Genomic DNA, 22,497 nt, shown 5'->3' with positions numbered 1-22,497 from the left:
AGTTCAGCTTTTCCTTTTCCTGATACTCTGGTAGGGTAGGAAGCAAGCGAACACTTACAAAATGAAGCACTGAATGGGTAAATTTGTTATCCATCACAAAGCAGATTTTTCATTCATTAGTAACAAACTTCACTGATGCATGAACTTTAATGTGCAGGTCAACACGTGCCTATAGACAAGGTGTATGATGTTGATCAAAACCTGAACTTTGTACACATAACACATAATTCATCTCAGTCATGTCCAAAAAATAAAAGCATGTGGTATGTGGCCTGCGAGTGAACAAAGGGACAGCTTAGGTACTAGCACCCTTAACTATTTTATCAAGACATTTCACTGGCTGATAATGACTGCACTGTAGAATCCCAAGAACTCACGGTAAAAAAGCTGGTTTACAGAAAATGTTCTATTAGGCTATAGCTGGCAACAGTCCTCATACTTTTACCTTTTTCTGTTTCTTTGGGCAAGATACAGTATGAATAAAATCTCATTCATTCCAACCTGACTAAATTGGAATTCATGGTAATTCAGTCACTGTTGGAGTAAACCGAAGTTTATCTTTTGTACATGAGGGGAAAAAAGGCTATTAATCAGATCAACTGCCTAAACAAAATTAGGGGTGAAGTGTTTAGCACAGTCAACAGGGGTCATTTGCACAGAATTGAACAGAGTTCTCACTTCACATCGTTCTTAACTATTTATTAAAGAAAGTTTGGCAGGGATTCTACTTGGCAGCACTTTATTAACTGTTGGTTTGGGTGGCGGTATGCATGTTATAGTAATAAAATTGACTTCTGTCTGAAAAAAATCCTGTAATGTGGAGAGTTTTTTTTTAACAACTCTGCTGGAAAGGCTTTCTGTTCAATGATTTCCAGTTATTGGCATTTCCCCGTGCACACACTTACCCGACAGTTGAAAGAGAAGCTCGGAAGCCATCTTCACAGAGATATCCTGGCTGAAGAGGTTTCTCTCGGGGGGTACCCTGCCCTCTGGCAACTTCTGTAAGGGCTCAGTTTTCTCTCGCCCGATTAAAGTGCTGTAGCCCACATTCCGGCTGGGTGATATTGACACATGCGAGTCCTGGATGTCCACCTCCATGGGTTCCTCTTTAATCTTCACCATCTGAGTTTCCTTGTAGCTTTCCGCTGTAAGCAGGTGCACGAGGGGAAACAAAAACACCAGAGTTTCTTAACTGTGAACCAAACCCAGTGTGGAATCACAGATCGAGCTCTGAGGCTTGGGTCAGGGGACAGCTGGGAAGAGATGGTGCTCCGTGGCATGCTGGGACATTGCTGGAAAACTAATGGTTCAACCCATCTGGTTTCTTGCAAAGACAGGAAATGTCGGTTTTTCAGCCCAGAGAAGTGAAGTGGTTTGTCCAAGGTCATACAGATGGCAGTGGAGCCAGGCCTGGTCTCCTCACCTGAAACTTGGGCTTCCTGATCACTCCTGGCCACTGCCATGTGCCCTTCTTCTCTGCCACACTGTGGTTCGCAAAGAACAGGATCAACATCTGTCCTGAATTTATAACTTACTCGATTGAGTGAATCAAGTAAGAGCAAGCATATTCATACTATGATTTCATCCCTCTATTTTTATGACTCTGATTATTTTTTTCTCACTTGGGTATCTGAATTAATAAAGAATAAATAGGGTCAATTCTACTGAGATATTTGCTCTTTGCTGGAAGCTCGTAACCCTCAATACTACCTCGGAAGCTAACCAGCCCAAGGATTCACACCTGGAAAACCAGCAACCTTACAGGCTGTGCTAACGGCCTGATGTCCCGATGCTCTTCTTTCACATGTGGCTATCAGATGTTCTATCTTTTATCTGCGACACGCATTTGCTCTGTGAGGTCGGAGTGTCTACGGCCATGTGTTCCTCCGAGATAATGACAGGACAACTTTGAAACAAGGAGGGACAATTAGCCCAACCATTAATTGAGCTACTTTAGGCCACATTACAAATCAATAAGCATTCATTCGTAACAACTGTGCACTCAGCACCCTAGAAAACAAAAAACAAAGAAGACGCTAATGGTTACATGAAAGACAGAGTAGTGGGGTGAATGACGGCCCTCCAAAAGATACGCCTACATCCTAACCCGAGAAACCTGTGAGTAGGATAGTGTTCGGAGGAAAGATTTTTGTAGATGTGGTTAAGTGAAGGCTCTCAAGATGGAATAAGGCCAAACTCCAACAACAGAAGTCCTTACTGGAGACGGGAGAAGACACAGACACAGTGGAAATGGCCTCGTGAAGACAGACTAGATTTATACAACCAAGTGCCAGGGTCCACCAGAAACCTGCACAGGGAGCGACAGATTCTCCCCTGGAGCTTTTTCTGGGAGCACAGCCCAGCCAACACCTTGAGTTGGGACTTCTGACTGCCTAAACCCTGAGGAAATAAGTAAACCACCAGGTGTGTGGCAATGGGTTACAGCAGACCAGGACACTTGGACAAAAGGACGGACGACAGAATGGAAAGCCAGTAGGAAGCAGGTGCTGACCTGTGGGACAGCAAGCAGATGGGAAAGAGGAAACCTCACTGCTCTCAGGTAGGTGGTCAGAGAAACTATGCTTTCCCTGCAAAGGATGACATGGGTCAAAGTCAAATACACACAGATTGTGACTCACAGTAAAAAAGACAAGAGCATACTGAATTAAATGGTGAGAATTAAGACGGTGCTATCAATGAAGTGTTATGTAAGAGGAGTGCTAATTGTGCTTTTCCTTCCTGACAGATTACACATGCTTCTCAGGGAAAACTGCTTGCTTTCTGTCAGCAAAGGAATGGCAGGCAACTGTGATATTTAATTTGGATCACTCTCCCCTCCCCCAATTCATGCCAACCTATTTTCTCCTCTGCGTGTCTGTAAAGCGGCTCATAAAATAAAGTCCATTGATTCCATCAGTTTTTATTAAAAAAAAAAAAAAGAAAAAGATATGAAAAGAACAGCAAGCCCCCCCAAGGCCGAGCCTAGCCTCTCTGCCCCTTTTGGCGGACCGGGGAGCTGGTGAGTTCCCGCTGGATCGCCGTGCGCATGGCAATCACAACACGCATTTCCTTCTTCTTCCCCCAAATTTTGAGGATTTGGAAAACAAACAGTGGGGTCAGAGGCACAGGGACGCAATGATACCTGTGAACCTTGCTCTGGAAGTCACTCCAAGGCCTCAGGACTAACACAAAGGACTACTTGGACAAATACAGCAGAATTCACTTAGTTAAAAAAAAAAAAATCTCAACGAAATAACAAAGCCAGAAAGAATCTCCATCACTTAGCATCTTTCCTCCACCTCCCATTCCGTCCCCATTTCCCCAGGTTTGACCCCGGATTAACAACCACTTGGCTATTTACACCACTGAACTTAATGAAATTAGTTTTCAAAAGCTACTTGGGATCATTTCAAGTACGATTTGCATGGAAGTGCTGCCTGCCCTTTCTTATGACAACTCTTGACCTTTCACAAATGCACAAAACACTGATCACTGATTAAAAACCTTTAGCATTCTTAATCTAGCTGATAGATTCCAGATGCACAGAGGAGAGTTTTGCAAACTGATGTCTCAATGGGCAAGTTAGACAAAACACAATCAATATTGTTATAGTCCTTTCCCTTTCATGCAAAAGCACTGCTGCCAAGAGTTGTCTTGCCTTGAAAAAATGTTTATTTATTTACTTTTATTTGCAAAGCAAAGCAACAAAGAGAGAGACAGAGAGATCGATCTTTCATCTACTGCTTCACTTCCCAAAAGCCTGCAACAGGCAGGCAGTGCTGGACCAGGCTGAAGACAGGGGCCAAGAGCTCCATCTGGATCTCCCACATGGGTGGCAGGCTCCCAAGCGCTTGAGCTATCAGCTACTTCACCTCAGGAAGCTGAATCAGAAGCAGAGCGGCCAGGCGGGACTTGAACCAGGCACTCTGATAAGGAAGGTGGGCATCCCAACTGGTGACGTCATCGCTGGGCCACAATGCCCATGCCACCTTTCTGAAAAAACAGGATTTCTCAGCCTTGGCACAGGGGACATTTTGGTCCAGATAATCTTTGTCGTGGGAGGCTTTCCTATGCACTGTAGGACGTTTAGCAACATCCTTGGTCTGGATACCACTGGCTCCTTCTTCCAGTTCTAACAACCAGAAATGACTTAGGATGTTACCAGATTTTCTTTAGGGACTGGGTGGAGGGATAAAATCAGCCTGGTTGAAAACCACTGCCCTATGGCTAGTTTTGGCTCCAAGAAAATGTGTAAGCTGCACCCAATATGAAAGGAAAGAGGAAAGGAAAAAGCCCCTGTAGGTTCCAGCCTGGGCTCACCCCACAATTAACCACCTTCTCAGCCAGCTGCCTGGAGAGGCTGGCCTGGGAACACAGGTTTCTGCCCCATACCCACCCGGGCCCCAGGTCACCGCTCCTTTGGCCAGGTGTGCTCTGCAGTAGCAATGCCTGGATCAGTCAGTGCCTCCACCCTAGCTTTGGCTCCCAACACTTCCAGGGCTTTACCCTTCCCCTACACACACACACACACAGACTCCTGTTGCAGTCGCTTCCTAAAGTCATAAGAAAAACATTAATTGATCCCATGTAGCCTCTACTGCTATTCCAAAAAAGGGGAGGGGCACAAGGGCCCAGAGGAAGGCAATGTACTCTCAGTGGCTGACACCTGGGGGTAGTTGGTGGGAATTCTCTACTGCAGTGCTTATCAGCATGCTATAATTTTCCTATGATAAATACGGATATTTTGTCACTTAGGTACACTTTTAAGCAGTGAAAAACAACGGGGTACACAGATAACAGGATGGTAAAGTACACCTTGTGACAGAGACGTGTGGGATGGCATTTCCCCCTGGGAAGTGCTGACAATACCGTGGGTGCCTGGGAGCACTGGAAGGGTGGGCTGTGAAACCAACAAGCGCTATTAGAACTCCATTTGGCAACGGAAGTGGGAAGAGCAACCACAGTGTCTTCTCTGCCTTCATGAAAACAGCGCGTATTAGCTAGCGAACCCTGCACGATTTCATTCATCATCATTCGGTCACTCTACAATCTTCTTCTTTTTTTTTTTAACGTCTGCTGTGTACTAAGCACTGTGACAGATGGCATGTTAGATACTAAGATAAATAAGGCATGGTTCTTGCCCTCAAGCACTTCAAATCCACATGAGTGATGACACAGACACAAACATCACACGCATCCCTAATTGGACTCCGGTGCAGCAAGAGGCATCAAGGGGACCAGGAAGCATAGCATGAGGAGGAAGTGTGGGCTTCCTGGGTGCCCAGGGAGTATCACCTGGCTGAGGCCCGGCCCTGTCCCTTGAATATGCAGGACTCTTAGGGTGAAACCAAAGCAACTCTATTTTTGCCTCCTGTTGTCTCTTTACATCTCTCCAGGGGAGGGCTCTTCCTTGTCCCTGGGTGAAGTCTCAGGCAGGCCCATACACCGGAAATGCTTAGGTCACACGGGGGGAGACCTACGGCCCTTTCAAGCAGCACAAGTCTCTACCCAGAACCAGAATGTGCAATCCTTTGTGTTCCTCCGCAGCTCACTCTGCCTTCCAGGGCGGGTCCTTCCTCGCCTTAGAAGGGTTCACAGGGTGCCAGAAGGGCTCAAAAAGACACTGGCTGCCCTTTCGGACCCTAGAGAAGGGTAGTGGGGGCGGGGAGAGGGCATTCACTGTTTAGGGATGGGCAAGACACTGCTTGGGAGGCCTGCGTCCCGTATCAGTGCCTGGGTTTGAGTCCCCGCTCCCCTCCCAATTCCAGTTTCCTGCTCATGTGCAGACTGCAAGGCAGCAGGTGGAGGCTCAAGGATTTGGGTCCCTGCCATCTGCGTGGGAGATCTGGATTGAGTTCCCTACTCGTTGCTTTGGCCTTGCCCAACTCTGGCTTTCAGAGGTGGAAGGACTTCTGGGGAGTGAAGCAGTGGATGACAGCTCTCTCTATGTCTGTCTGACTCTCATATCAATAACATAAATAAATTGTGCCAACTTATCCAAAAAGAGAGGGACAGAGAAACTGCCTGCTCTTGAGCCCAGCAGATGTTTCTCTCCTGGGATCTGCCTGTCGGTGGGTGTTCAGAGGCCTTTAACTTTGAAGGGACTCCCCTCTCCCCTTCAATTCCCTTTCCCTAGTCTGGGGCCACAGGGTCCTCCGCTGCCCTAGGGAGCCATCTGTGAACTGCCAGCTTCCTTTGTGCTGAGGCACCATCAGTCCTCCAGGCACCCCCACTGGACATCACTTAAGACAAATCCCATGCTCCCTTCTTGTGGGCATTTAGTTTGCATCTGGACCAAAGGAAGCCAGTTTTCTCTTCATTTGATCCAGAGGCCAATGTTAGATGGGACACAATGTCATGGCAACTCTGTCCGGCTGCCACACCCGCTTGCTGGCCCCTTTAGACTTCTCAGGCCAATGCCAGTCACCAGGCCAGGTGGCTCCTGACTGCAGAAAACACAGGACTAACTCCCCGGATGGTGTCCCTTAAACTGAGCTCTTTAGTCCCCTCTGCCCCATGGCACAGGAATCACTGCCCAGTTTTCTCCAAAGAAACTGAAAATCTTCTCTGGTCTCAAAGCTTCAATAATGTCTCATCTTTATACTCTCAATTTGCCTGAGAAGTCCAAAAGTGTATTTTTAAAAAATTTATTGTGGGGGCCAGCATGGTGGCATGGCAGGTAAAGCTGCCATCTGCGACACAAACACCCCATATGGGTATCAGTTCCAGGACCGGCAGCTCCACTTCCGATCCAGCTCCCTGATAATGAGCCTGGGAAAGCAGCGGAAGACGACCCAAGTGGGTCCCTGCACCCACGTGGGAAAACTGAATGAAGCTCCTGGCTCCTGGCTTCAGCCTGGCCCAGCCCCAGCTGTTGTTGGCCATTTGAGGAAAAGAACCAGTGGATGGAAGACCTCTCTCCTCTGTCTCTCTCCCTCTCTCTCTTTGTAACTCTCCCTTTCAAATAAATAAAATACATCTCTTTAAAAACCAATATCATGGTATAATGTATTTAACACGCACTTTACCACTTTAACCACGTTAAACTGAAGGGACGGTTCAGTGGCATCGGTACGGTCGCACATTGGGTGACCATCACTGCCCTCCATCTCCAGAACTCTTCCACCTTCCCCAAAGGATACCCTGTACCCATGAAGCAGTGAGTCCCCACTCCACCACCACGCCCTCCGCAGGCATCCCTGCGTCAGCCCCGCTTTCGGCTTTCTACCCGACTCCGCTTTGTGCCTCACTGCCAAGAGTCTCACACAGATGTCCTTGGCTTATGGAGGGGTTATGTTCTAATAAATAATGTCCCGATCGCTAAGTCGAAAATATCCTAAGTAAAAAATGTAATTAATCCACCTAATCTACTGAGCAGCATGGCTTAGCAGCCACAGCCCACTGCAGACTCTCAGTCGCTGGGGAGGATTGCACCGTGTGCCGCTAGCCCGGAAACCGATCCGATTCAAAACCTGATGTACGTTTTATACTCAACATGCATCACTTAGACACCATTGTAAAGTCAAAAAAATGTGAGTCAGACCATGATAAGTCGGGGACCATCTGTAATCTCTTTTTCTGTTGTTGTTGTTGTTTGAATTTTTCATGAAGTAACCAGGGTGCTGAAGTCAGGTCTTCCCGGAACATACTATTTAACCAAGAGTATCAGGTATATTCCAGAGAAACGAAATCGGAGAGGAGATAAGGGCAGAATATGGATGGCAGGTGCTGGCTGGGGACCCGTGTGGAGAGGGGAGTCGACGGCATTTCAGAAGGCCTCTCGGCAGTGCTGCTTCCACGGGAGGAAATGGAAGTGGGGCAAGTTGTTGGGAGCGCACTGTGGTGACCCAAGCCAGGGCTGCTGACAACCTGAACTAAGCGGAGGAGTCCCAGGATATCCCAGGGGTTGAACGGGGAGGAATTGGGGCTGACCGACCCAGAGTCTGAATTAAGAAGGAAGAGATAGATGTGAGAGAAATTATGCATCAGTGGGGCTGGCATTCTGATGCCGTGGGTTAAGCCACTGCCTGCGATGCTGGCATCCCAGATTGGAGTGAAGGTTCAGGTTCCAGCTGCTTGGCTTCCAAACAAGCTCCTTGCTAACTGTCTGGACTATGGCAGAGGATGGCCCAAGTACTCGGGCCCCTGCCACCCATGTGGGAGACCTGGACAAAGCTCCTGGCTCCTGAAGGCAGCCTGGCCCAGCCCTAGCTATTATAGCCATTTGGGGAGTGAACCACTGGGTGGGAGATCTCCCTCCCTCCTTCCCTCCCTCCCTCTCTCTCTCTCTCTAACTCCCACTTTCAAATAAATAATAAAAATAGACCTGAAAAAAAAAAGAAAGTATGCATAAATCTTGTACCCAGACTGGATGGAGGCAGGTGATATGCTTGTTTTCATTTTGTGGTTTTAAGCCTCTAAGATCTGGAAGACGGCATTAAGAGGAGGAAGTGAAATAGAAGTGGAAGACTTTCAGTCCTGCGTTACCTGAGCACTTGGGATTCCTGCCAGAAGTGGAGGCTGTGATGGCTCAGGGCACGAAGAGCAGAACACTGGTGACAGAGATGCAAAGTGTTGTATGGGTCCAGGGACGGAGTGAGGTCAGCAAGGGGGAGCGGGCAGAGGCCAGCGGGCGGGGTGGAATGGTGGCTACGCACTTACACAGGAGGAAGAGGAAGAAAGGACAAGAAGCCAGAACAAGAGGGGGATAGGCTGTGGTCCCCCCCGGGTGCAGCAGCAAGGAGGTAGCAAGAGAAGGAGGGGCTCCTAGCTACCACGAGACCTTCCTGCTCCCTGCCTAGGGCTGGTCGGAGGCCCCGCTGCATGTCTGCCCTGTTCTTGCATCAGGACAACGTGCCGTAGGCAGTCGAGCCCCACGGCCCTCGCCTCATCTCTCAGCACCCCTCCTGTGGCTTTACGTTGTAGATTGTGCAGCCCTCACTATTGCGCTGCCTTGTACTGTCAAGTACTTGTACTTGTACTTGTCTGTCTTTTACAGATTCACTCCCCCTCTGGGCTGAGCTCTCAGAGGAGTGCTTGGTTCCTGTCCATCCTTCATCCCCAAGACATAGCACAGGGCCTGGTGCATTCGGCACACCGGATGTACATCACATGCATCAGCTGAGGCATGGCCCACAGTGAGTGTGCAATGCTATTCTTCCTATCTTGGCACCCCAGTCTGCCAGAGATGCTCAGACATGCCACACACTTAAAATACAGAAGGACAAAACCCTGGGAATGGCGCTACAGCAAAACAATATTCGTCGCCCGTTCCCTCTCTACACTGCACGCTATTATGTAATATCCTCAGCTGGCAGTCTGGAACAAGAAGGAGCTGAGAAGAGCCTCTGGAAGCAAGAGCAAGTATGCTGTGTTGAAACCATTCACTTTCCAGGCTGGTATGCCTTTCAATCGGCTAAATTAAAAACCTTTCATCTCCAACTTGCCGGCCTCAAAGATACAAAGGTCCGGGTTGGGCATGAAAACCCCTTCCACATCTGAAACTGGATTCCTGCATGTGTGGGGCTCATGAGGACTTAATACTTGGTGAACAGCAATGCAGGCCAAGAGGACCAAGTGAAGTGAAACACGGACCAGGAATGAGACAAGATAAACGAGAACATTCCTGTCTGGGGCCTGGCACCTGCTGGCATCCAACAAAGGCAAGATGTTTTCTCCTTTTGCTTTCTCTTCTTGCCCTGGCCAAAACCAAAAAATGGGATGAAGACATAGGCTGGATTTTCTTGACCACATGGAGAACAATTAGGCTCCGGACCTGCTCGAGCAGAACCAAGGATGGAGACGGATATGCACATGGCTCCCCACAGGGCTCTGCTACGTGAGGCAGGGCTTTTCCTTCTTAGAGAGAAGCAGCATGGGAGCAAAGCAGCTGTGGGCTGTGCGATCATGGCTCACCCCTCACTGGCCAAAGTCCCAGTGAGATGGGGACCCATGTATGTCCATGCCTGTTAGGAGAACTGAGAACCGGGTGCTTAAGATGTTCAGTGTCACTCTCCCTTTCCACCCCTCCCCTCCCTCTGCAGGGCAGTGGCACATGTGCAGGGAGACAGGTAGTACACTCTTTAAAGGACTGGACTGTTATAAGCTGCTTCTCCATGGGAAGCCTCTTCCATTCCATTTTTCTCTACAGTGAGGCCCTTGATTCATTCCCATAATGGCCACAATACAGTGTCCTGAGCAGGGGAAAGCTCCCTATTCCTGCTCTGAGGAATGGAATCCAAGGGTGGGGGGCAGGGGCCACCCTAGAGACAGGTAATGCAAGCTCTGCCCAGAGCCCTACCCTCCCACCTGGACATACTGATCCTCTGTTCCTGGGAGGAACAGGGGGAAACTCTCTCCATAAAAAGAAACAGTGATGTGGTAGATATTTCTTTAGCTCTCCAAAATGTTCAAGAGCCTTCAAGAATAATTGTTTGCAACAGAAAAGCCATGCAATGACCTGCAGGGCACACACACACACACACACTTCACCCAGGACAGCGCAGGGATAACTGAGCAAACCATGAGGCCAAGTCAATTGCTATGAGGAAGACAGTCAAAGATCTGTGTCAAATTAAACCATAATCAATTACCCCATTAATTTAATTACATACTCTTTCCTGGGTGATGACGCTGATCTCAGTAACCTAAACGTTAGGGCAATTTTATTTAAAACGATAAGAGTACATTTTTTTGTATGCCCCTACCCTTCCTTCCTGCTCTAGCCACATTTTTAATTCCTAAAATAATTACGAAGATATTTTATGAGAATAGATTTCTTGTATTTGATCATCAAAATCACAAGTTAACTAGCTGTGCTTCCTCTCTATCAGTACACTATCTGGCAGTGTAGGAAAGAACATGAACAGGTGTCTGAAGAATTCTGGATTAAGCAGACAGAAGTAAGCAGGAAATCAACCAAGAATCAATCAATCAAAAAAAAAAAAAAAGACACAATGAGAAGCACCAGGCGTTCTATTTTACTACTTATTCTGAATTTGCAACAAACAAATGTGCCTGAAAAAATCTGAACTCAAACTTTAAAGCATCAAAGAGTTAGTGAAACCTGGAAGTTCTCTGACAGGCATAGAGACAACATTTTCTCCCACAAGAAGCACTTGTGGCTTTATTCTCACGTCGTTTTTCAATTAGTCTCCATGTCTCCTGTATCACAATCAGTGTGACGGCTGCTTGTCTTAACTGACTCCATCAGTACTTGTGACGTTTTCTGTGGCCTCCAGAATCAAGCCACAAACCTGTCCTACAGATGTGGGCCTAGACCGAAGTCTGTCTACCACAACATACCAGGCATTCGACTTTACTTTTGCCCAAACAGAAATCAAGAAACAAAATCTCTCTCTCTTTTCTTTAAAAATTTATTTATTGATTTGAAACTCAGAGACAGAGAGAGAGAGAGAGAGGAAGAGAGAGATCTTCCATCTGCTGGTTTACTCCCCAGATGGCTACAAACGGCCCGTGTTGGGCCAGGTGGAAGCCAGGAGCCAAGAGCTTCGTCCAGGTCTCCTACATGCAGAGCACGGTCCCAAACACTTGGGCCATTTTCCACTGCTTTTCCCAGCCATTAACAGAGAGCTGGGTAAGAAGTGGGAACAGCCAGGACACAAGCTGATGGTACCCATATTGGATCCTGACATCACAGGCAGCGGCATTACCCACCATGCCACAAGGCTGGCCCCCAAAATAAAATCTTCAGTCACTGGACATTCAGTGAGATGAGCCTTGCCAACCAATCATGGTGTGGGGTAGGGGGGAACTGAGGGACATGGGGAGGCCAGGTCATTACTGAGTTCTGAGCATCCTCGTGCTAATGTCAAACCTCTCCCAGTCATCTTGTTTTCTTTTCATTCAATGACTTCACCAGAAATTAGCTAAAGAGAGGCATTTAAACTGTACATGTGTCATTTGGTAATATTCCAAATTATCTCATTTTTAAAAAATTAACCTATTTTTCATCTAATGTCCAAGCATAGACTTTCCTTGTCTCATATTAAAAAGGCAAAAAAAAAAAAAAAAGAGGGGAGGGTCAATTCATGTATCTGATCTAACTTTAAAGCTGTTTAACACTATTATCCTTCACCATTTACTAAATCTAATTCCTGTCCACCCTCATCTGTTGTGATTAATAGGCCTTTCTATATCCTTCCATGAAAAAGAAAAGTGCTGGTGTGTGTGTATAAGTGCATGTGTGTAGGTTTTAAGCAGAATTTCCTGAAAGACTCAGTAGAATTCCTGTTGTTCTAGAAAATGATCAAAAGCCAGGGCAACCTCCCTGTCCAGTAGCAAGGTTATGCACAGAGTTTAGAGAAGGTCGGAGAGATCTCTTAAAGCCCACAGACAGGAAGGAGCAAATGAAGCCTTCTTTCTTTCTGTTTTTTAAGATTTATCTTTATTTATTTGAAAGAGTTACAGAGAGAAAGAGAGAGAGAGAGAGGTCTTCCATCTGCTGGTCACTCCCCAAATGGCCACAACGGCTGAAGCTGCGCTGATCTGAAGCCAGGAGCCAGGAGCTTCTGCAAGGTCTCCCATGTGGGTGCAGGGGCCCAAGGACTTGGGCCATCTTCTACTGCTTTCCCAGGCCATAGCAGAGAGCTGGATTGGAAGAGGAGCAGCCAGGACTAGAACCGGTGCCCATATAGGATGCCAGCACTTCAGGCCAGTGCTTTAGCATGCTGCACCATAGTGCTAGCCCCGGTTTTCTTTCAATAACTTGGAGTTTTTCCAAACACCCAAGTATTTTCCACTTCCAGGTGGCCAAAGGGCTTTAGTATAGGCAGACTTGTTTACAGAGCTTTCTCTTAGGTGGTGCCAAACATGGCTAATATTTACTAATGCATACTCATCTACCAACACAACTGCCAACATACATAATAATGACTCATGTCTCAAGGATGCATCTCTGTTGAGAAGCCCAACTGTGTCACTCCTGTGGGTCAGTGTTTCCAGCAGGCAGGAAAGGGCTGGAATTCTCCTGGTGCACAGTGCAGTACTCCATCACAACAGAAATGGGAGCCCAGACAACAAGAGGTGGGGTAGGAAGAGAATGTGGGCTCCATCCAGGTGAGGCCATTCTCTTGTCTGCCTATGTATCTTTCTAAAATTCTTTATTTTTTATATGAAAGGCACAGAGACAGAATGAGATATAGACAGGCAGAGAGTTCTTCCATCGCATGGTTCAGTCCCCAAATGGTTGCAACAGCCATAGCTGGATCAGGCTGAAGCCCAGACTCAGGAACTCTATTTGGGCCTCCAAACCTGGTTGGCAGGGGCCCACACACCTGAGCCACCATCTCTGCTGCATCCCAAGCTCTGCATTAGCAGGAAACTGGAACAGGGAGTGCAGCTGGGCTCTCCAACATGAAATACAGGCTCTCCAACATGAAATACAGGAATCCCAAGGGGTAACTACCACGCCAGGCGCCGGACTCTCATCTTCGCACTCTGAATGTCCAAAACAGGGCTTGGAAGATATTTGCAGTCCAACAAATACATGTTGAAGGAATGAATAAGTGAAATAAAATGACAAAGAAAGAGTGCCCTAAGAGGCAATGGAAGAGAAGACGAGAAGTAGAGAAAACTCACGTACAGGGTTCGTGTAAACCCCAAGGAATCTTTACCACTTTTGCAGAGAGCCAAGCCCGTGGATGAGGTGTGTGTCTAAGGGAGACCCTGACTGGGGGCAGGCACTTGGGATGGACACTGTTCCCTCCAGGCTCTCAAGCCCCCCGTTCTCAGCGACTACCGATGACTACAGATGGATATCCTCAGAATGTCTTTTGGCCATGTTTGTCCTCCTTGTTTTCCAGATACTTTGAAAATCCAAACTGCTCACAAGGGTGTAAGTGACTCACGGTAAAGTCCCTTCCTGTCTCTGGTTGCTATGTCCTCTTGAGCGCAGGTGCTGAAGAGCAGCGACAAGTCCACCAGCCTGGAGAGAGGAAGAGCAGGGGACCCTCCCTCTGGAAAATCTGACCGGAATAACTGAATGCTTGCTGTGACACGTAAGACTGAAACTTTAGTTCTGGCTACTTCCTGAAAAGCTGAGCAACAGGTAGGAGGAATCTTCTGTCATGAATCAGTTTGTTTTAGGAGAAAATGTTTTAAACAGTAGGAGGATGGGATAAACCAGGTTACAAAAAGTGGTGGGGTTAGCACAGCTTATTGAAGGAGACAACCATTTGTCCTGGATAAGTTATCAGAGTCCCCAGTTTTCTTCCTTATTCCCCAACAGCTCTTACGCAACAAGCGCTAAAAGACCTTGCAATATGTTGCTAACTAAGCACTGATGAAGTCCAAGCAGAGGGTTCGTGCGCAGAGTGAGGCATGAGGCAGGTGCTTGCACTCCCACAACCAGTCCCGCAATTTCACTGTTAGTCATTAGGCTTTGGGCTCCACTGAAGGCCTTTCTCCTTCTTGGCTAGGGAGTTATTTGTTACCTATGGCAAGGTGTAAGTGGACTATAGGAGCCTCTGTAAGGTGGTCCCTAGGAAGCCTTCGACTCCCACATAGCAAAATGCATTCTAATAGTGAAAATATGGGAAATGCAGTGAGAGCACTTCAAAAAGTTTGTGGAGGGGCAGGTATTTGGTGCAACCATTAAGATGTTGCTTGGATACCTGTGTCCCATATCAGAGTCCCTGAATTCAAATCCCAGCTCCACTTCCAATCCAGCTTCCTGCTAATCCGCACCCTGCAAGCAGCAGGTGATAGTTCAAGTACCTGAGTTCCTGTCACTGTGTGGAAGACACAGAATGAGTTCTCAGCTCCTGGCTTTTGCCTAGCCCAGCCCCTGCTATTGTGGGCTTCTGGGGAGCGAACTAGCAAATGGAAGATCTCTCTCCTCCTCTCTCTGTTTTTCAAATAAGTGAACTAATGTTCTGGTAGTTTGTAGAAAATTAAAAGCTAAGTTAGTTTTGGAGCCCAAATTTCTGACTTCCATATTTTCTCATAGCATGCACTCTCCATGAGCATTCTGAAGACCCCTTGCGTATGTGTGGGGAAAGGGTGGGTTCCTGGAGGTAAGCATGCAGCTGTAGGAAGTAAGGAGGCAAGCTGGTAGTATTGAACAGTAACCCTCGCCGCCTGATTTCGTATGTCCCTGGAAATGTGATGGGTCTCACATATAGTCTCTCACCTCCCCCACCAGCCCAGCTGTGGAGATAAAGTGCTACAAGCATACAGCCAGCCACAGGAGACCAGGAAATGTGCCTGGATCCAGCTGTGAGCCCATATTTAGAAACAAGGAAGTAAGGCAACTCCCAGCATAAACTCGGGGCAGTTTAAATGTGGGAAAAATATTCACATGGGTGGAGTAAACCGAAGTGTCAGGAGTGGGGACAGATGCCTTCAGAAAGAATGTAAGTCTCTACACTTTCCAAAGGAGACGGCACCGCTTTTAAGTCACTTGGCTTCCCATGAGCACTACGCAAGTCCTAAGCGGAAGGTAATTCTCTGTGTGAAGGTTTTCTATTCCTGGGCCCATATGGACGATGGAGACTGGTCCTGTCACTCTCAGACCAAGTGTTCCTTCCTGCACTCCTACACCACCCAGTGCAGCCCCTGCCCAGGGGGGTGGCTTGGCCACATGGTACCGGACAGGCTTCGCAGCAGTGGGGGGTGCCCTCCCTAGAGACAGGACGGCGATGTGATGCCAGCATGTACCCAGATGGGCAAGAACCGTTGGGTTTAATTATGCATGCTAATATTCCCCTTCTTTGACATGAATAAGGTAAAGGTGAAAGGTTAATACGGCGATGAGAAGGGAAAACCGCTGTGGCATGAGAATGTTCTAGTTACCTCGTGGAGGAAAAGAATGCTCTTGCTCTGCCTCCCAAGACTATAATGGCAACATAAAGCCAAACGGGCTGCGGGGGAACCATAAAGGTGGAACTGGAGCAGTGTAAAGTATGCGGCTCCTGCCTGGCAGGGAACGCGTTCTCGGAGTGAGAAACCAGACGGAGGGGCTGGCTGCTGGCTCAAATATTTCATCCACACTGCAAGCGGATACCTGAGAAAATACAGCTCCCCTTTGGAGTTGTCATCCACGAATGGTATTTGCTAATGGCCTGTGTGCAAGCTGTCTGTGCCACAGTTTGTGTCGCAGACAACGTCTGTAGTCACTTATACCAGAAAGAGAACACAACGCAGGAACCCAGGAGGAGGGCCCCCTGCGCCCTGCATCAAACATATCTCCTAGGGGTCAGGCCTCATTCCAGTGCTCAATATTAGGGAGGCAGATGTGCAGCCCTCCACCCCCTCCCAGCCCAAGGACGCCCTACAGCCCTGCCTCACCCCTGCAGGGTCCCTCCCTGCCTCCCCCAGCCGGGAGCAGCCAAACAGAAAAAGAATCTATAATGAAGGTGGAGCACATGGAATTTCTTCCAGAGTTCTTGCCTGCTTTCTGGGAACACAGGCCAATATAAATTTCCGTGGCTCTATTAACATATGCAGCTATGCAGCAAGGAGATGATAATAAAACAACAGCCCTTTTGAGTCTGGTCTTTGTGAATCCCGGGCCCCAGTGTGGGAGAACGGGGGAAGTTGGTCAAGAAAGCCAAAAGGGTGGCCTCAAGGTGAGGGTTAAAGGGGGAAAAGGAGGTGCAGAGGCACCGACTCTGGGGGTGTGAGCTAGAAAAGCACCCGTATAGGGGGCAGGACGCAATTCGGCTGTGTGAGTCCAAGAGAGTGCAAACTGCCTGTGGCAGTGTCAGGTACACAGAAGGGTGTTCACTGGCCCCACAGTCACGGGGACAGGGCGTGTGAGAAGTTCCCACTTCTAGCAGGAGAGGAGAGCCTCCTGGGGCTGCACACAGCTGTTGCTTTTTAAAAAAGATTTATTTTATTGATTTGAAAAGTAGTTAGGGGAGGGTGGGGGAAGGCAGAGAGAGAGAGAGAGAGAAAGAAAAAGAGAGAGGTGTCCCCCTTCCTGCTGGTTCACTCCCCAAATGGCCAAAACAACATCCAGGGCTGGGCCAGGCTGAAGCCAAGAGCCAGGAGCTCCACTCAGGTCTCCCATGTGGGTGTAAAGGACTCAAGTACTTGGGCCATCTTGTGCAGCTTCTCAGGCACTCTGTCCTGATGGAGCAGTCATGTTACTAGTATGGCTATATGTCCTCTGAGCTTCTTAAGAGCCAGACTTTCAAGAAAAGACTTTTCCAGCTATGGAAACATGTCAAATTTCCACCTTTCCAATTCATCATTCCTTGTTGGAATAAGATACAGTTTTTGTAGTCCAAGTATCCCCAATCCTCACTGATTTCAAATGCTAAAAAAAGTCTAAGTCCTTATTTAGATGTAACTTTCTCTAGTTAGAGGTTTTCTATAGAAATAGAGTTGCTCAAGACATAAATGGCAATGAGGAATGTGATCTGCCATTATTAAAGCCCACTGCTGGTCACATTCATTGTAAGTTATTTCATAAGCTGACAGACAATAGGCAGGTAGGCATTTAGCCCGGTGGTTAAAACACCCGCATCCCACATGGGAGCACCTGGTTTCCGCTCCAGCTCCTAACTCCAATTTTCTGCTAAGGTAGTTGTTCAAAGGCACAGGTGATGACTCAAGTGATTGGGTTCCTGTTGCTCATGTAGGAGACCTGGATAGTGTTCCTGGCTTCCAGCTTCAGCCCTGGCCCAGGTCGGGTTGTTCAGGGCATTTTGGGAGTGAACCAACAGACAGAAGCACTCTCTCTTGCTCTGTGTGTGTGTGTGTCTACCTTTCAAAAACAAGTTGACGTACAAATATTCTTGGCCATCAGCTGAAGTACAGAGAGCTACAGCAAATACAGAAATCAGAGAGGTTCATTCCACTGTGGAGGCATTCATCAACAAAGCAGGCTCCACAGGCTTTCTGTCTCAGAAAATCAAACAGGAATGAGCTACTACAAGTAAAAAGAGCCTTTCCTTTTAATATTAAGCAAGTCTGCAGTTTAACTTAATTTTTAGAACTGTGGAAAATGTGATGATGTTCATGACCAACCCAAGAAAAAAAGTCAAAGTGAACCACATTAAAATTAAAAACTTTTGTGCTATAAATAATACAATCTGGAAAATGAAAAGATAACCAGTAGGGTGAGAGAAAAACACTTGAAAATCATGTATCTGATAAAGGACTTACGTTTGGAATATATAAGGAACTTTCCAACTCAAGAATAAAAAGACAAATAATCCAATTAAAAAGTGGGAAAAGAAGTCAAATAGGCATTTCTCCAAAGAAGATATACAAATGACCAACAAACACATTCAAATATGCTCAACACTATTATTCAACACCAGACACAAATCAGACCACAATGAATACTAATTCACTCCACTGAGAGTTATAATAAAAAAGACAGACAATAGGATGTCAAAGAGACTGAAACCCTCATTCATTGCTTGAGGGGATGCAAAATGGTGCAACTGCTTTGGACAACCCCTTGACGGTTGCTCAAAATGTTGCACATAGAGTTAGCATTTGACTGGCAATCCCATTTTCCTAGATCTATGCCCAAGAGAATGAAAAATATTAAGTCCTCACAAAACCTTGTACATGAATATTCACAGTAGCAAAAGTTTCAAAGCATCCAAATGTCTTTACCCAAGGATGAATGGACAAAGAAAATGTGGCATACTCATAAAATGGAGTATCACTCAGGCATAAAAAGGAGTGAAGTATTGATACATATTACAATACAGATGAACATCAGAAACACTATGCTAACAGAAGAAGCCAGATGCAAAAGGTCATGGATGACGTCACAGCACAGCAGGTAAAGCCACTGCTTGCAACACCAGCACCCTTTATGGGCGCCCCTTCTTGTCCTGGCTGCTCTTCTTCCCGTCTAGTTCCCTGCTAATGGTCTGGGAAGGCAGTGGGAGATGGCTCAACTGCTTAGGCCCCTGCCACCCACATGGGGGACCTGAATGAAGCCCCTGACTCCTGGCTTACTCCTGACCCAGCTCTGGCCATTGTGGCCATTTGGGAAGTGAACCAGCAATTGGAAGATATCTCTCTTTCTCTGTCTCTCCTTCTCTCTCTGAAATTCTGACTTTCAAATAAATAAATAAAGTCTTAAAGTAAAGCTACATATTGTATGATCTCACGCGTACGAAATGCAAAGAACAGGAAAACAGATTAGTGATTGCCTAAGGTTGTGGACAAGGGTGAAGAGCTTCTTTGGAAGGCAAGGTAAGGTTCTGGAATTAGATGTAGTGGTGGTTGCACAACTCTGCGTATATACTAAAGTATTGAATTGTACGCTTTAACTGGGTAAATCTTACGGTATGGGAATTATATTTCAATGAAACTATTTTAAAAAATGGGATAGTGCTTTAAAAAAGTTAGTCCAGCATTCTCCTCTAAAACATAACAATCTAAAACTCAAATTTGGGGGCAAATGGTTAAGGTGCATCCCTCAAAAAAGACTATTTTTTCTCTGATTTCTGTTAACTAACAAAGAACAAAAAGAATGTAAACAAAACTGCTTTTCAAATAAAATAAAGAAAGAAAGATTTTAAAAACATGAACTTACAAAAATTAGAGTACTGGATTCAGTAAGTTCCTCCTGGTTCTTAAAAAAATGTTGAAATGGGGTCCAGCACTGTGGCGCAGTGGTTAAAGGCCTTATGGGTGCCAGTTTGAGTCCCAGCTGCTCCACTTTCGATCCAGTTCTCTGCTACAGCCTGGGAAAGCAGTAGAAGCGCTTGGCCCTTTGCACCTGCATGTGTGACTGGGAAGACTCTCCTGGTTCCTGGCTTCTGATCAGCTCAGCTCTGGCCATTGTGGACATTGGGGGAGTGAACCAGCAGACGGAAGACTTCTCTCTCTCTCTTGGGCTCTACCTCTCTCTGTAACTTTGTCTTTTAAATAAATAAAATAAATCTTTAAAACAAACAAAAACCCACTAAAGTTGATTTTTTTAAAAAAAATTGAAATGAAAAAACATTTTTCAATGTCATACTGATGAGACCATGCTACTTCGTTATGCTTATGTTCTCACATTCTTCAGAACTATTTGCCTGACAATGGGATCAGTAGGAACTATTAATAAAACAAATGAACAAAATACTTTTCTAGTGATATTTACCTGTAAATTGCTCATTAACTTTTTCATTTAGTTTAGCTTATCTATCTACCTGTTCACTTGAGGAGTGAGCACTGCTTACAGCCTTGGTAGGCAAGTAGAATCACAAAGTAGGTAAAACTCAGTACAATTAGGCCTCAGCCTTACTGCTTAATCCGGTAACTTGCAAGTGTGAAGGAGGTAAAGGGAGATGACAGTAAAATAACCTGAAAAGACTTATTTTCCACCCTTAGAGGTTACTGCTGAAGCCACACTGCTTACAAAGTTTTCTAGATGACAAATTTCCAAGGGAGAAACACCAAATAGAACAGTGAACGGTTTTTGCCCAGAGAAATTACTTAGCTAATATCTCTGATTTATCTAGAAAAATAAGACAGTTTCCAACACGGCCTTTAATAATGGTTGGGGGGTAGGAACCAGGGAAGGTTTTTCTCCTAAAAGAATGCCAACAATGCCCTGAACTAATCATGAAATTTAACAGCCAAGAACATTGTAAAAAGGAGAATTATCTGAGGCCCACACCAGCACTATCTTGATTTATTAGGTACAAGTGCCCTTCTGAAAAAAGGTTCCCAGATACCATTATTTCATAATAGATTTTAAAGAATCTCTGCTGGAGATGGGTCTTTTTCAAAAGGAAAATGTACATTTACTCTAGCGTGGCTCTCTCAGCATCAACCTAAAACAATCTTTTCAGATAGACAAATCTGACTTCTGTAATTAACCATCTCTTCTGCATAGCACATCTCAAACCTCGCCTGTCACAGTCGCTCAGGGCTGGTAGGAGCACAGGTAGCCACCCCCACAGCCAGGGTTTCTGCTTGGTCCAGGATGGGGGTGCTCAAGAATGTGCAGGATCAGGTCGGGTGTTTGGGCAGCAGTTGGGATACTCGCATCCCCATATCCGAGTGCCTGGGTTCAAGTTCCAGCTCCGCTTCTGATTCTAGCTCCTTGCTAAGGCGCACTCAGAGACAGCACTGATGCCCCAGCCTTTGAGAGTACTTAAGGAGTGACACAGCACGTGGGAGATTCTTCTCCCTCTCTCTCTCTCCCTCCCTCTCTCTCTCTCTCTCTCTCTCTCTCTCTCTCTCTCTCTCTCTTCCCCCTTCTCAAATAATATAAATAAATAGATAAATAAATAATTTTGGTAAAAAAAAAAAAAAAGCAGCAGCAGCGATTCTAACACTTCTCTCTCCCTGCCTCATGATGATTTTGGTGGCCTAGGGACACACGCTCAGAGGCACTGCCTTAGCCACTTCAGAGGTGGAGCTGGCCAAGCAAAGTCCTGGCTGGGCAGGCTTTCTCGGAGACTCTACCAGAAAGGAACAGTGAACAGCGCCCACAGGACGAAGCACATTTACATTCAACACTGACGTACCAGCAGTTACCAAAATCTGCTCCCCAAACTTCTGTGCTCCAGACATCCTCTTGAATCTTCCTGTTTCATACCCCCTCCCTCCAGCCCACTACAGGATTGACACCTGGGGATCCTTCTCCCTCCCAACAACACTACCTGGCTAACCCACAGTAGTCACATTTGTCCGCCACACCTTTCTTCTGAGGTAACAGGAGAATTGCCCACTGGTGGATCCCAATCAGAGCTGAGGCAATTGGCTGGAAGTAGGAAATGGGACTGAGACATTTCTGAGCAAGAGGTAAACTCAGAAGCTGCTGGCAATGACCACTTTCCACCCTGTGGATGGAGCATCAGGAAAGGTGCACCTGTCTGCCCAGAAAGAAGCGAGGAGGAGGCAGAGAACAAGGGCTTCCGGGCTTCCACTGGGTCCTCCAGTCTCTGGCTTCGGAGAAATTGGAGGTCCTGCTGCATCCCTGCTCTTGGGATCTCTAAGGCCAACCCCAATCGGACAATCTCCATCCAATTCTCCTTTCTTGTCTAAACTAACTGGGGAGGATTTCCGTTATTTATAAGCCAAGGGGCCTTTATTGTAAGTGTTAATAAAGTCAGTCTTTTGGTCCCTTGCCTTTCCAGCTCACTTTAAAACTTGAACTTATTCAAGTTCACCTGCTTCTATTTATCTCATACCAGAAGTTCCAATGTAGTTAGGTGATATCCAGAAGCCCCTATTACTGGATATTTCAAATCCAGGGCTTGTTGGACTCCCACACGAGGGGCAATCATAATTTACATTTCTTTCCAGGACTAAGGAGGAATCAATGATCATAAACCAGAAATGAATATAAATCCATTTGGTGAGCATAGAAGTAAAAAAATCAATAAGGTTGTTTCAAGTTAAGATCTAATATGAAGTTTTACTTACCATGTTACAGAAATTTTAATGTTACCTTTACATTAATGTTTCTGAATAACTTCCACTTTTCAGCTGATTTTTTTATGTTTTTGCATTTTTAAACAGCATTCTTATCTGCTACTTCTTGGTTCACCCAACCGTGTATGA

At 46.4% G+C, this 22,497-nt stretch overlaps 1 protein-coding gene across 11 annotated transcripts in view; it reads right to left on the bottom strand.

Moving 5' to 3' along the window:
- Positions 1 to 22,497, bottom strand: part of ZNF827 (zinc finger protein 827) — a 185,580-nt gene that overhangs the window by 87,303 nt on the left and 75,780 nt on the right. For all 11 annotated transcript variants that reach the window (XR_009866625.1, XR_009866624.1, XM_062199530.1 and 8 more), the window contains exon 6: positions 906 to 1,145. Coding sequence is in view for 9 of the 11 variants with exons in the window: in XM_062199530.1 (XP_062055514.1) it covers positions 906 to 1,145 (240 nt within the window). In the remaining 2 variants the exon portion in view is untranslated. The remainder of the gene's footprint in view (positions 1 to 905; positions 1,146 to 22,497) is intronic.

Source organism: Lepus europaeus, chromosome 8, assembly GCF_033115175.1.
Source record: "Lepus europaeus isolate LE1 chromosome 8, mLepTim1.pri, whole genome shotgun sequence".
In the NCBI taxonomy this organism is placed as follows: domain Eukaryota; kingdom Metazoa; phylum Chordata; class Mammalia; order Lagomorpha; family Leporidae; genus Lepus; species Lepus europaeus.
This window is presented reverse-complemented; position numbering and strand designations above follow the sequence as displayed.